A 13,862-nucleotide genomic window follows, 5' to 3' on the forward strand; every position below is an offset into this window, starting at 1 on the left:
ACAACCTACCCACCTTACAAGAATTTCGTCCCGAAATTCAAAACAACCAAATAACAACCCACTAGTGATCAAAGAACAACCGAGGATACAAATCCCTCATCCGATCTTCTGTTTCCCACGTAGCTTCCTCCACGGAATGATTCCTCCACAAAACTTTCACCAAAATCACTGTCTTGTTCCGCAGAACCTTTTCCTTCCAATCTAGTATCGTCACTGGTTCCTCTTTATAAGTCAAATCTGGATTAATTTCCAAGGGTTGAGGAGGTATCACATGAGACGGATCAGCAACATAATGTTGAAGCATAGACACGTGAAAAACGTTATGTACTCTAGCCAACTCCGGAGGCAACTCCAACCTGTAAGCTACCTCACCAACTCGCTATGTGACCATGTATGGTCCGATGTACCTGGGACTCAACTTACCCTTCTTTCCAAACCGCACAACTCCTCTCCACGGTGAAAGCTTCAGAAATACCCAATCGCCAACCTTATACACTTTGTTCGTAGCATGCCGATTTGCTAAACTCTTCTGCCTGTCCTGGGCTGCTTTCAGGTTAGACTTAATTACCTAAACATTTTGAGTAGTCTCCTCAACAATCTCCGGACCCACTAAGACTCTTTCTCCGACCTCTGACCAACACAATGGCTTGCGACAAAATCTACCATACAATGCCTCAAATGGCGCCATGCCGATACTCGAATGAAAGCTGTTGTTGTAGGCAAATTCCATTAAATCCAACCGTTTGTGCCAAGCATCACCAAACTGTAGCACCGAAGCTCGTAACATATCCTCCAAAGTCTGAATGGTTCTCTCTGACTGTCCGTCCGTCTGAGGATGATACGTCGTACTATAAAGTAGTCTCGTGCCCAAAGTTTCCTGAAATGCTACCCAAAACTTAGATGTAAATCGTGGATCACGATCTGAGACAATATTCACAGGGACACCATGGTATTTCACAATCTTCGAGATAAACAACTCCGCTAATCAGCCCAAAGAATACTTCTCCTTCACTGGAATAAAATGTGCCGAGTTAGTAAGCCGATCAACGATCACCCAAATGCCATCAAAACCATTATGTGTACGCGGAAGCTTGTACACAAAATCCATAGTAATATTTTCCCATTTCCATTCTGGAACGGGAAGCGGCTGCAACAACCCAAACGGCTTCTTCCTTTCCGCCTTAACTTGCTAACAAACAGCGCATCTACTCACATACTCGGCTATCTCCCTCTTCATACCCGGCCAATAATAAAATGGTCGAATGGTATGATACATTTTAGTAGCTCCAGGATGCATGGCGTAAGACGAGATATGTGCTTCATCGAGAATCGCTTTCTTCAATTCCAAATTATTAGGCACGAACATTCTACCCTCTTGCATTAACATGCCATCCGAATCACGAACTCTGAGGTCTCTCCTCCTACCCCGATCTCGAGCTTGGATTAATTCCTGGGTTTCCCTATTCGTTACCTGAGCTTCAAGCACCCGATCAACTAAATTTGGTCTAACTTGAAAATTAGCAAGTAAAGCTACTTCTCGATCTTCTGCTTCTAACCTCTCTCCCGTAGCACGTAAGTCTATCAGAAAAGGAATACGACTCGCATACAACGCATTGATACGGCCCTGAGACTTCCTGCTAAGTGCATTAGCCACTACATTTGCACGACCAGAGTGATAATCAATTGTGCAGTCATAATCACTGAGCAACTCCAACCACCTCCGCTGACGAAGATTAAGATCTTTCTGCGTAAAAAGATATTGAAGACTCTTGTGATCTATAAAGATCCTACATTTCTCTCCGTAAAGGTAATGTCTCAACAACTTCAACGCAAAAATGATAGCTGCTAACTCCAAATCATGTGTAGGGTAATTCAACTCATGAGGTTTCAACTGTCGCGAAGCATAAGCAATCACCCTACCATGCTACATCAACACACATCCCAGACCATTCAAGGAAGCATCACTATAGACGTCGAAATCACCACTATCGTCCGGGAGTGCCAATACGGGTGCGTGAGTGAGACAATACTTCAACTGCTGGAAACTCTGCTCACACCTATCATCCCACTCAAATTTAACATCCTTCCTCGTTAACCTCGTCAGTGGTAAAGCAATCACAGAAAAATCCTTAGCAAATCGCCGATAATACCCCGCCAAACCAAGGAAACTCCTCACCTCAGTGACGGTTCGCGGTTGCTCCCATTTCTCCACAGCTGCGACCTTCTGTGGATCCACCAGAATACCCTGAGCAGAAATGATGTGCCCCAAAAATGCAACTTGGTCTAACCAAAACTGGCACTTGCTAAACTTAGCATACAATTGGTGTTCCCTCAACCTCTTCAACACCAAAGTAAGATGTCGAACATGCTCCGCTTTCGACTTTGAATACACCAAAATGTCGTCGATGAAAACAATAACAAACCTATCCAAATATGGCTGGAACACCTGGTTCATCAAATCCATAAAAGCAGCTGGTGCATTCGTTAACCCAAACGGCATAACCAGAAACTCGTAATGACCATAACGAGTCTTGAACGCCGTCTTAGGAACATCATCCCTACTAATCTTCAGCTGATAATATCCAGACCTCAAGTCAATCTTGGAGAATACACAAGCACCTCGAAGCTGATCTAACAAATCATCGATACGTGGCAACGGATAACGATTTTTAATAGTCACCCGATTCAATTGCCTGTAATCAATACATAGCCTCAAAGTTCCGTCTTTCTTTCTCACAAACAATACTGGAGCTCCCCAAGGTGAAGTACTAGGCTGAATGAAACCCTTATCCACTAATTCCTGCAACTGAACTTTCAATTCCCTTAACTCAGCAAGAGCCATACGATAAGGAGTCAAGGAAATAGGATTAGTACCTGGAAGCAACTCAATAGTGAACTCCACATCTCGATCTGGTGGTAAACCAGGTAAGTCCTCGGGGAAAACATCGGGAAAATGTCTGACTACCCTCACATCCTCAACTGTACTAGGAGCAGTCTCATCCAACACCACATAAGCTAAATACCCCTGGCAACCCTTAGATAACAACCTTTTCGCTCACAAAGCCGAAATAACACCATGTCTCACCCCATTCTGCTCGCCCACAAAAGTAACCACAGGTAGTCCAGGACAATGGAACGTAACTATTTTCCCGTAACAATCAATATTGACACGATTGAAATGCAACCAATCTGTGCCCAGAATCACATCAAAGTCAACAATATCTAACGGGATAAGGTCAGCTGGCATAACAACATCCTCCACTACCACTGGACATCCTGAGTACATGATCTACAATACATCTCTCCCCTCTAGGCATAGCGAACTCTAAATCATACCCTAGAGGTGTGGGGCGAGGTTGCGTCACTTGAGCAAATGTATGAGAAATCACAGAATGTGTAGCACCACAATCAATTAATACTCTAGCAAAATAACCAAGGATATTTAACGTACCTATAATCAAATCCGGATTGTTCTGAGCATCCTGCAACGAAATATTATGAATACGCCCCTGGGTCTGCTGTCTTCCACCGCGACCTCTGCTCGTCTGACCGCCACGACTCTGAGTGCCACGCCCCTGACTGGGCTGACCAGACTGCCTCGAAGACCCCGCACTACTCGTAGCAATCTCTCCCAGCTGAAATTGTCCTCCCTGAAACCACTGAGAACCGTCTGCTGAAGTTGGAGGATACGGCATATAGCCGCCAGGATACGGAGGATAGCCACCCTGAGAATATGGGTCCTGGGGATATTGATACTGTCCCGGGGCATACAGAACAACATCGCCTTGATAGTGGTAGGCACCACCTTGACCTGTCTGTCCATAACTACCCGGACCCTGAATCTGCTGAATTGGCGCAGGTGGCGGCAAGAAAGTTTGTTGCGGCTTCTGCTGCTGACTCTGGGGACAATTGGCAGCTCGATGTCCCATCTGCCCACAAGTGAAGCAACCACTGCTGCCACGCCTACACTCACCAAAATGCCGATTATTACACCTGCGGCAAACTGGGGCTCTACCTCTACCACCATCACTCTGTCTCTGGCCTCTAGCACCACCAGCAAACCTACCTCCACGTCCCTGACCAGTGGCACTGAAACCACCGCTAGAAGAGCTAGAACTAGAGCCACCCCTCTTGAAGTTCTGTGTCCTACGAGGTCCGAGCGACGCTTGACCTTTACCCTTATCATCTTTCTTCTGATTACCATCTTTCTCTTCCTCCTCACTCTCGCTCAGCATGTTTTCTGAATCCTCAATCCTCAACAATATATCGTAGAAATCCTGGTAGGTATCACAGTGGGTAGTGGTCGCCATCGAACGCCACTTCTTCTTAGTGCCTAAGCGGAAACGACGAAGCATCTCCGCCGGATTACCAGCAACATCTGGATGATAACGAGACAAATCAGTGAACCTCTGATAGTACTTATTCGCCGTCATCTTCCCCTGTCTCAACTCAGTGAACTCATGCTTCTTACGATCAATGTACTCAGGAGGCACAAACCTTCTCCTGAACAACTCTTGGAAAACATCCCAATTAGTCCTCTCAGCTGGAGTCAAACGATGAAGTTCCTGCTCCCACCAGGCTGCAGACTCCTTACCCAGAAACCATGATGTCGTCTCAACCCACTTCTCCACTTGGAGATTCCCCTGACTGTGCAAAACACGAAAAGTCTTCTCAATATGCTCAAACCATCGCTCTGCACCCTCATGACCCTCATTACCTTCGAACTTGTCCAATTTCAAATTATACATAGTCTCCAGAGGAGTCCTCTGGGGAGGGCGGATCGCCGACTGAATAGCTGTAGCAATAGCTTCCCCCAGCTGAGCAATATCGGGGAAACTAGGCTCAGCAGAGCGACGTGGTTCTCGACGAGGCGGCATAATTCTGACAGAAGACACCAAAACCATTAGAATACTCACAAAAGCACAGGACTGCCAAACCTAGGCTCTGATACCAAACTGACACACCCCGATCGAGATCAGGGCATGCTGGCCGTCACGTGGAAGTGACATAGCCATGTGCACAGTGCGGAAGCTAATAAAATAAAAAAATGGGAATAGTGATACGAATAAATAAAAACTGGTTTTACATAAAGTAATAATAGGTGCAAGCGTAAGTGAGACACAAGTTCAGAGCATAAAGCCTAAAGCAGTCCGACAGAAAACAACGCAACAACAGAACACCCGACGGTGGCCCTACACTGGTGATCGTTTGTCAGAAATGCCGGGAAAGCCCTCTGGGAAACCACCAAACGTGCTAGCCAACTAGAACCTGGAGGGGCGCAAAACAAAAGCGTGAGTGGGCAAAAACAAAGCTTTTCGAAAACCATTTAACAAATAAGTTCTAACCCCACGCCGTAAAACCTGTATACTTCCCAGAAAATAGACATATATGTATATAACAATCATGCTCAAGAATATGCCATGCCAAATCTCAAAATGAAATACAAGTGCTCAGATAGAAATCATATCAAGGGTCGTAACCCCCTTGCCTCGAGTGACCACACTCGTCCTCGGGATAGGTATCACCTTTATGCGAAACAACTACAAAAACGTTAATTTTAAAGCACATGACCAACCTTTAGAAATAACTTCTCATACAATGCTCAAATGGGGTGTATGAATACACCAACGTGATCTACTCAACCTCAGGAACATCCTCATATTTTTGAAATAATTTTTCACCGTCGCACGCGCCCCCACGCGCCGGCCAAGGCACGGCCACACGCGCCGGCCACGCGCAGGCACGTGCCTGGCAAGCTGACGGCGTAATATTCCGTTATCCCTAACAGATTCCGTCAACGGCGTCAGGAATATTCCGTCGTCTTCTCCGGCGAGCCTCCGACGTCGTCGCCGTCGCCGAAAAATTGGGAATTTTTCAAATCGTCCTATCTTCTTCGTTTTTCAACCAAATTTCACAAAATTGGTACCAAAATGAAGCTTACAACGAGAGGAACACAATCATACCACTTTCGAGTGCTAAAATCCACAAAATCTCACCTGGAAAATCACCCCAACTCCGGCCAACCTCGAAACTCGTGATCCCGACGTCCAAAACTTTCAAACGAACCACCCCGAGCCTCCTAGGGACCTCACCAAGCTTCCTACAAGCTTGAAATTCCCTAAAACATGAGAAATTACGTGTGCATGAATAGTACCAAAATCGGGCATCGTGAGTTCGACGTGAAAACAAAGGTATTCTTACCTGAAAAAGGTATGGTTGGACTCCTACAAGCCTCACGAGCCAGAATATATGCTTGGTTTCTTCGATCTGTGGAAGTTCGATGGGTTTATGGGTGTGTCCGTACGTTTCAAGGAAAATGGGAAGGGAACTGGGCACGGGATAGGGTGCAGGGCAGGGGAAAAAGGGTGTGGGTGTAGATTAGGGTGTGTGTGGCCCAAAACATGCCAACAAGGAACCCAAAACACCAATAAACGTAAAGAAATCGAACTAGGGGCAAATATGTCTTTTCACACGTACGTTTTTAAAATTCTCAAGATGGGCTGTTACAACGCCTATAGTTTTGGTCAAGAAAAACGTATTTTTTACGTGCTCTCGGAAATAGTCATTCATTGTTGGAAATAGAATTTTTTACGTCAAGTATTAGTCGAAAATATATAATCACAAAAAATATTCGTTGTCATTTGAAAAGTATTTTCAACAGCCATATAAGTATTTGTGACCACACCGACATGTTGGAAATGAAATAAGTTTGTCATTTGAAATATTGAATTTCGACAGAAAGATAAATATGAACGACAATTCATGTGCTTTGAAACTAAAGTATTTTTGGCGGCTAGTCAGGAAAAAGTATTTCCAATGGCACAATTTCCTATGCCTAGCGAGGGCTTTTTCCCATTAGAAATAAGTATTTGCGATGGCAAAATGCCTTTTCCGACAGTATTTGACCCTCGCTAATGACAATTCGTTTGTAGTGTTAAATTTCGTATTCGTTTGTTTTTGTTCACTACAATTAGATGTCTTAAGGGTTTTGAATTTGTCAATTTTTTTTACAAGGATAATCTATGCACGATAAATTAAAATACCGACAATTTAAATAATTGAAAAAAATTACAAATGAGCTTCACAATGTGTCTTTCAAATAAGGTTATTTGAGGAATCCCTCAATATATGATATATCATATTGTTTTTTAAGACCATTGTCAGTGTTTTCAACCATCTAAGAATACTTACATAAAATTAATTTCCAAATAAATTAACCTAAAAAATGATTTCTATACACCCTCTTTTTATTTTGGCTTTTAGGTCGACTAAAGCAAAGAAGAACTAAGGTACACAAGTGCAGGAAGAAAAAAAGAGTTTACAGAAATCATCTCTTTAAACTATCTGTCATATCAGATTGTTGTTCAAGATGATTAAGCAGCAAAAAAATAAAACTCTTTCCTATAAATTTGATATTATTCCCTATCAGAAAATGTAAGAGTAGATAATATTCCTTTAAATACAATCAATGTTTTAAAAGGCTCGTCTCAGGGCGTGCCTAGGCTCCTTGTGAGGTTGGGCTTGAGGGTTACCATCTCTGTTTTGAGGGAGTGGGTGGAAGGCGCCGGAAGGTGTCGCCGGAGCCGCCTAGGCGCGCCTCAGGGGTTTTTTTTTTTTTTCTACTCCCAAACCCAAATTTTGGGTAGGGTTTTAACTACCTCATACCTCTTCTTTGCACTATCATCTCTTTGCCTTGTTTTCTAATTTTATTTTTTATATAAAGGATGTGTGTGCCGTCTGCATGCATTGTTATATGTGTGCTCATTGTGCTTTTCATCCTCTATTTTATATATATAATATAATATATGTGTGTATATATATATATATGTGTGTGTGTGTGTATGTGTTCAGGATGATTATTGATTAATAATTTTTTTTTTAATATAATATACGCCTCATGCCTAGGTGCCATCTGTCATTCTCCTTACAAATTAGTAATCAAAATAGAAACTTATATAGATGAACTATATATATATATATATATATATATATATATATATATATTTGTCAAATAATAGATTTTGTTAGATTAGATGTTAAATGCCACCAACGGGGTTTGAACCCAAGTTATCATGCAAGGGCTCAAAACTTTTCTACCACTGTGATAAAGGGCCACTTGCATATAGATGAACTAGACTAACAGCTAGTTGATATTCAAACTCCTAAAAAATTTAGAAGTTCAAAGAATGATTATAACTAACATATGACTTCCTCTATACATGGTAACCAGATCTTGTAATAACTAGATAAAGAATATACAAGTATAAGTGAAAGAACTTCTCATAAGCTAAACTTAAGCCGATATGGGGCAGGCCCACTGTATTAGTCCAGTAGAAAATATGATCCCAGACTCCATATCATAAGTACTGCCAACCTGAACATGTGTGCATTCATATTTAAAATCATCTGAAACATTGAAACCCCCATGTCTTACCGGTCGAACATTGTACTGTTTAAAAATGTTACAATTAGTATATTTATGTTTATGGCTAAATTTTTTATCATATATTTTTATTTTTAGTTTGTACCTATTTTTAATTTGCAAATATTTTTTAATTTGTACCAATTTTCTTTTCATTTTTAATTTGTACCCATATATTAGTTTCTTTTTGTGCCCATATTTTTTAAAGTTTTATTTGTGTTTGTACCCATGTGTATACTATCTAGGGGTGGTTCGGTATGGGATCCCATACCGAAACCCTTGTCCCGATTCCCAAAACGAAATTTTTGGGAATCCCAAATTCAATACCAATCCCAAACCAAATTTTCGGGAATCCCGAAATAATTTCGGGATTTCGGGACAAATCGGGAATCCCGAAATGCTTTTGGGCTTTTGGACTAAAATTTGACATATTATGTTTTTGGGCTAAAATTTGACATATTATGCAGAAAACGAAACACGTATACAGTTTTACTAAGAGATGAATGACTGGAAAAATGCCAAAAGCCATGCCAGTTGAACAAACAAATCATATCCAATAATTATGATAATATATACTGATTAATGCCAATAATTTGACATAACGAGCATATCATATCAAAAAATCTAATGCCATCTCACCCCACATTCCAACTTTGATTCCTCCTCCACATAGTTGTAATTAAATGAAAATTTTGGCGGCGCCCATGTCTGAAAGAACAACCATATTGTGTACTCGAAAACAAAAGAAAAAAATTTGAGCTCAACTAATTGCATGCCCTGTACCCACCTTGTCCGTGTATATATCTAATATATGTATACTGATATGTTCATGCATGCATAATGGTTTTTGCTCCTTTGTTTCCTTGTTTCCTTGATATATTAAAAAATAATATATATATATATATATATATAATATTTAATTCTATTCGGTATGGGAATACCGAAAAAATGGAGATGCAATACCGAATCCCATACCGAAAATTTCGGTTTGGTTCGGGATGACATACCGAAAATTTCGGGAATTTTGGTTTGGGATCGGGATTTTTTCGGTTTGGTTTGGGATTTTTGGGATTTTTTTCCAGCCCTAATACTATCACATCCCGGCCCGGGACGGATCACTTCCCGGGCCCGCTCCACCACCGTAGCACGATATTGTCCGCTTTGGGCTTACCATTCCCTCACGGTTTTGTTTTTGGGAACTCATGAGCAACTTCCCAGTGGGTCACCCATCATGGGATTGCTCTAGCCCCCTTCTCGCTTAACTTCGGAGTTCTAATGAACTCCGAAGCCAGTGAGCTCCCAAAATGCCTTGTGCTAGGTAGGGATGAGAATATACATTTAAGGATCACTCCCCTGGGCGATGTGGGATGTCACAATCCACCCCCCTTAGGGGCCCGACGTCCTCGTCGGCACACCACAGCCAGGGTTAGGCTCTGATACCAAATTATCACATCCCGGGCCAGGGCGGATCACTTCCCGGGCCCGCTCCACCACCGTAGCACGATATTGTCCGCTTTGGGCTTACCATTCCCTCACGGTTTTGTTTTTGGGAACTCATGAGCAACTTTCCAGTGGGTCACCCATCATGGGATTGCTTTAGCCCCCTTCTCGCTTAACTTCGGAGTTCCAATGAACTCCGAAGCCAGTGAGCTCTCAAAAGGCCTCGTGCTAGGTAGGGATGAAAATATACATTTAAGGATCACTCCCCTGGGCGATGTGGGATGTCACATATATCGTCACGTGACATTGTATATTTAATCAATGATAGAAAAATTACATATGGTATATTTATGTTTTATGCCTAAACTTTGTATCATATATTTATATTTTTAGTTTGTACCCACTTTTAATTTGCAACATTTTTTTAAAATTTATAGTATTTTCTTTTTAGTTTTATTTTGTACCCATGTATTAATTTCTTTTAGCGCCTATATTTTTAAAAATTCATTTGTACTCATAATTTTTAATCTTTTATCTGTACCCTAATTTATTTATAATGTACCCATTCTTCTTTATTAATTTACCACTTTGTTATATGTGAAATGTACCAATTTTTTTAACACTATGGATACATTCTTTTGCCATTTATTATTTCTTATTTTTACATAGTTTTTATCCATTTATTCAATCAAAATGTTTGAATTTTTTTTATTGTAACTGTTTCTAATAGTATTATAATGAGGGATTTTAAATTTATAGGATTATAAATCTCATAAAATATCAAACAATTAATTAATGTCAAAACTATAAAAATATAAATATTAATAGTAATATAATGAGGTGTACAAAGTTAAGGGACCTTGATCAAACTTTGAATACTATTAAAGTTTTAATCAAAGAATGTTAAGGATTAGGGACCGCATCCAAAGTATCCATTAAACAAACAACAAAAATAAATTATTATTTAAATTCCACATTCTGTATATATCATGACATCGCATGGAACGAGGAGAACCCAACATAGCCAAGAACAAATTGCCGGCAAGCAAATATATACGGATTTTGGTGGCATGTATACACATTTATGAACTTAATTATCTATAGCGCCGGCAATTCATCCTTGGCTCCATTGCACTCTCTTCTTTTCCAGGCAATGCTTGCTATTATTTTCATTTGTTTCTGCTCGCATTACAATGGTGGGATATGCATAAGCTATTTATACAGAAAGTTGAAGAAGAGATTGAGGAGAAAAATGAACATATTCTGTGCACTACATGTTGGACCCACTTTCAGACATGAACAGGAAGGCTCCTTGACCAATAATAAGCATAAATCTCATCTTGCTCACCACTGTGATATATATCATCCACATCATCGGATTTGGGGAATATGGTTGACATGCTGCATGGGAGATAGTATTTGAAGAATACAGAACCTGATTAGAGGTATACGGAGAGAGGTGCGGCATGGGTCGCCCTAAAAATAATTAGACACAATCTTTCTGAGAAGAAAAGAGAATCTGGATGGTCCCCAATAAACATGTACAAGGACCGCGGGTATAGCGGGTGGTGATACCAATACCCCGTAAATAAACAATTAGGCTTGCAACGTTCAAGAGACATTCATAGAAGTGAGATATTTCGAACTCTTGTCATCCATTTATATTATAAAAAGTAAAAAGATAAGACCAAATGATTGGGTTCCTAATAAACTCAAAAAAAAAAAAAAATCCTTCAAATGTGCAGGCAGTTGCACAAAATACGTAACCATTAATTATATGTACCCACATGAGAGCCCCAAAATGCTCGGTTTTCTTGCAGTGTGACACCGGAGGAGATCAAAGAGAAACTGTAAGTGGATGCTTAAAAATAAACAACTCGCAACTCTAAGGAATTCACCAAAGAGAAAAGAGTTTAGGGATAGGAAGAAAAACACTCTTTGCTAAACCAAGTTTAAACACAATTTCCAATTTTTGAATGATTTATTTCCATACATGAGAATAGGGGTTTAAATAGTGTAGGCATGGAACAACCTTCCATGAATAGGTTATCCTTATTTATGATCATAACCAGGACTTAAAACTATGCATAAACTTATTTTATACTAATCATGAACTTAAATGAAACATTAAATAGACTTTTAATTAAATATGATGAATGCACCATCTAATAATTAGATGTGTCTAGATTTGGTGTCATATGCTTTCTCTGCGCGATAACTCATCCTCGAGTATTGTTTGGTCTTCCTCGATCTTTCGGATGTCCAACTAACATTTTCCACTTCATCCAATTTAACACCAATAAATTTGAAGACCATGAAAAATCACAAGACATAAAAAAAATTGAGAGAACTTCTGATTTTCCACATTCTTGCAAACCATGCACGCACCATTTTTTTTCCTTTAAAAACAATCACCTTGGAATAATTCTTCTGAATTACTTCGTACTCATAATTTGGGATTGAGTAGAAATAATTCAAATCATATTGAAAACTTCTATTCAATGGTTTCCTTCTCATATCTCGAACAATGAAATCTTCCCAAAAAGTATCATGAATTCTACGGATGTCAACAACTTTTACCTCATTATATAGCTACTCCTGGGACTCTTCAACCATTGTAATCACATTTTAATCACCATTGTAATAATTAGAAATTGACAAATATTGGAAACCTTCTTGATCAACCACATCAATTGTACCCTCGTCTCACCATCATCATAGACAAAATCATAACGACATACATCACAACAAATTTCACAAGAACCACTTGAACAAAAATCAAACTTTAGAGGAAGATTAAGATTTAGAAATTTGTTCCCTACAAAAGGATTCTCCTTCCCATCATCGGATCCATCATTCTCTATTTCATGATAGGATCATCATGTTCCAGAGTTTAGTAGTGCCTGAGACACCGTTGGAGATGCTACACTTGTCTCCTTAGGTTGTCCATTTCAATGTCACGCAGATCTCTCTCACGATAAGGTGAGTCCTGACCAGCTTGTCCGCCTCCACCCACGCCTCCCAACCATGATAGAATAGTACTTTAATAGCAAATTGACACTGGATAATGGAGATCAAAGAGAAACCACAAGTGAAGACTCAAAGATAAACAACTCACCACTATAAGGAATCCACCAAAGAGATAAGAGTTAAAGGATAGGAAGAAAAACACTCTTCACTTAACCAAGTTTAAAAGTATTTCTTAATTTCTGAATAAATTTTATTTCCATACATGAGTAGGGGTTTTAAATAGCCTAGGCATGGAACAACCTTCAACCTTCCATGAATAGGTTACAACCTTAACCTTCCATGAATAGGTTACAACCTTAAGCTTCCATGAATAGGTTACTACTCATGAACTTAATGTAATACTAATCATGAACTTAAATGAAAACATGAACCATCTTTGAATTAAATATGATGAATGCACCATGTAATAATTAGACAAGTCCAAATTCAGTGTCAGACGTTTTTGCTTCACAATAATTATTCCCCAAGTTCTCTTCATCTTTGCAAAGAATGATTCCCTCGAGGAAAGCATGGGAAGCTGAAACCACGAGCTAATGGTCCTTTCAAGGTGCTCACACATGTAGGAGACAATGCTTACAAGATTGAACTTCCAGACGATTATGGAGTATCAACAACCTTCAATGTTGCAGACCTTTCTCCTTATCATGGCTGCGAAGGTGAAGAGAACTTGGGGACGAGTTATTGTGCAACGGAAGCGTCTGACATCGAATTTGGACTTGTCTAATTATTACATGGTGCATTCATCATATTTAATTCAAAGATGTTTCATGTTTTCATTTAAGGTCATGATTAGTATTACATTAAGTTCATGCTTAGTAACATATTCATGGAAGGTTGAAGGTTGTTCTATGCCTAGACTATTTAAAACCCTAATGTATGAAAACAAAAAATCATTCAGAAATTAAGAATTACTTTCAAACTTCGTTTAGTGAAAAGTGTTTTTCTTCTTATCCTTAACTCTTATCTCTTT

At 39.9% G+C, this 13,862-nt stretch overlaps 1 protein-coding gene across 1 annotated transcript; it reads right to left on the reverse strand.

The window, feature by feature from the left end:
* Positions 1 to 568: 568 nt before the first annotated feature.
* Positions 569 to 4,877, reverse strand: LOC137732826 (uncharacterized). The gene is made up of 7 exons (XM_068472087.1): positions 4,167 to 4,877; positions 3,452 to 4,076; positions 2,875 to 3,015; positions 2,612 to 2,745; positions 1,948 to 2,245; positions 1,240 to 1,797; positions 569 to 921 (listed from the first exon to the last, which is right to left on the reverse strand). The coding sequence occupies exons 1-7, from the start codon at positions 4,875 to 4,877 to the stop codon at positions 569 to 571; spliced, it is 2,820 nt and encodes a 939-aa protein (XP_068328188.1).
* Positions 4,878 to 13,862: the final 8,985 nt, after the last annotated feature.

This window comes from Pyrus communis, chromosome 4 (assembly GCF_963583255.1).
Source record: "Pyrus communis chromosome 4, drPyrComm1.1, whole genome shotgun sequence".
NCBI classification, from domain to species: domain Eukaryota; kingdom Viridiplantae; phylum Streptophyta; class Magnoliopsida; order Rosales; family Rosaceae; genus Pyrus; species Pyrus communis.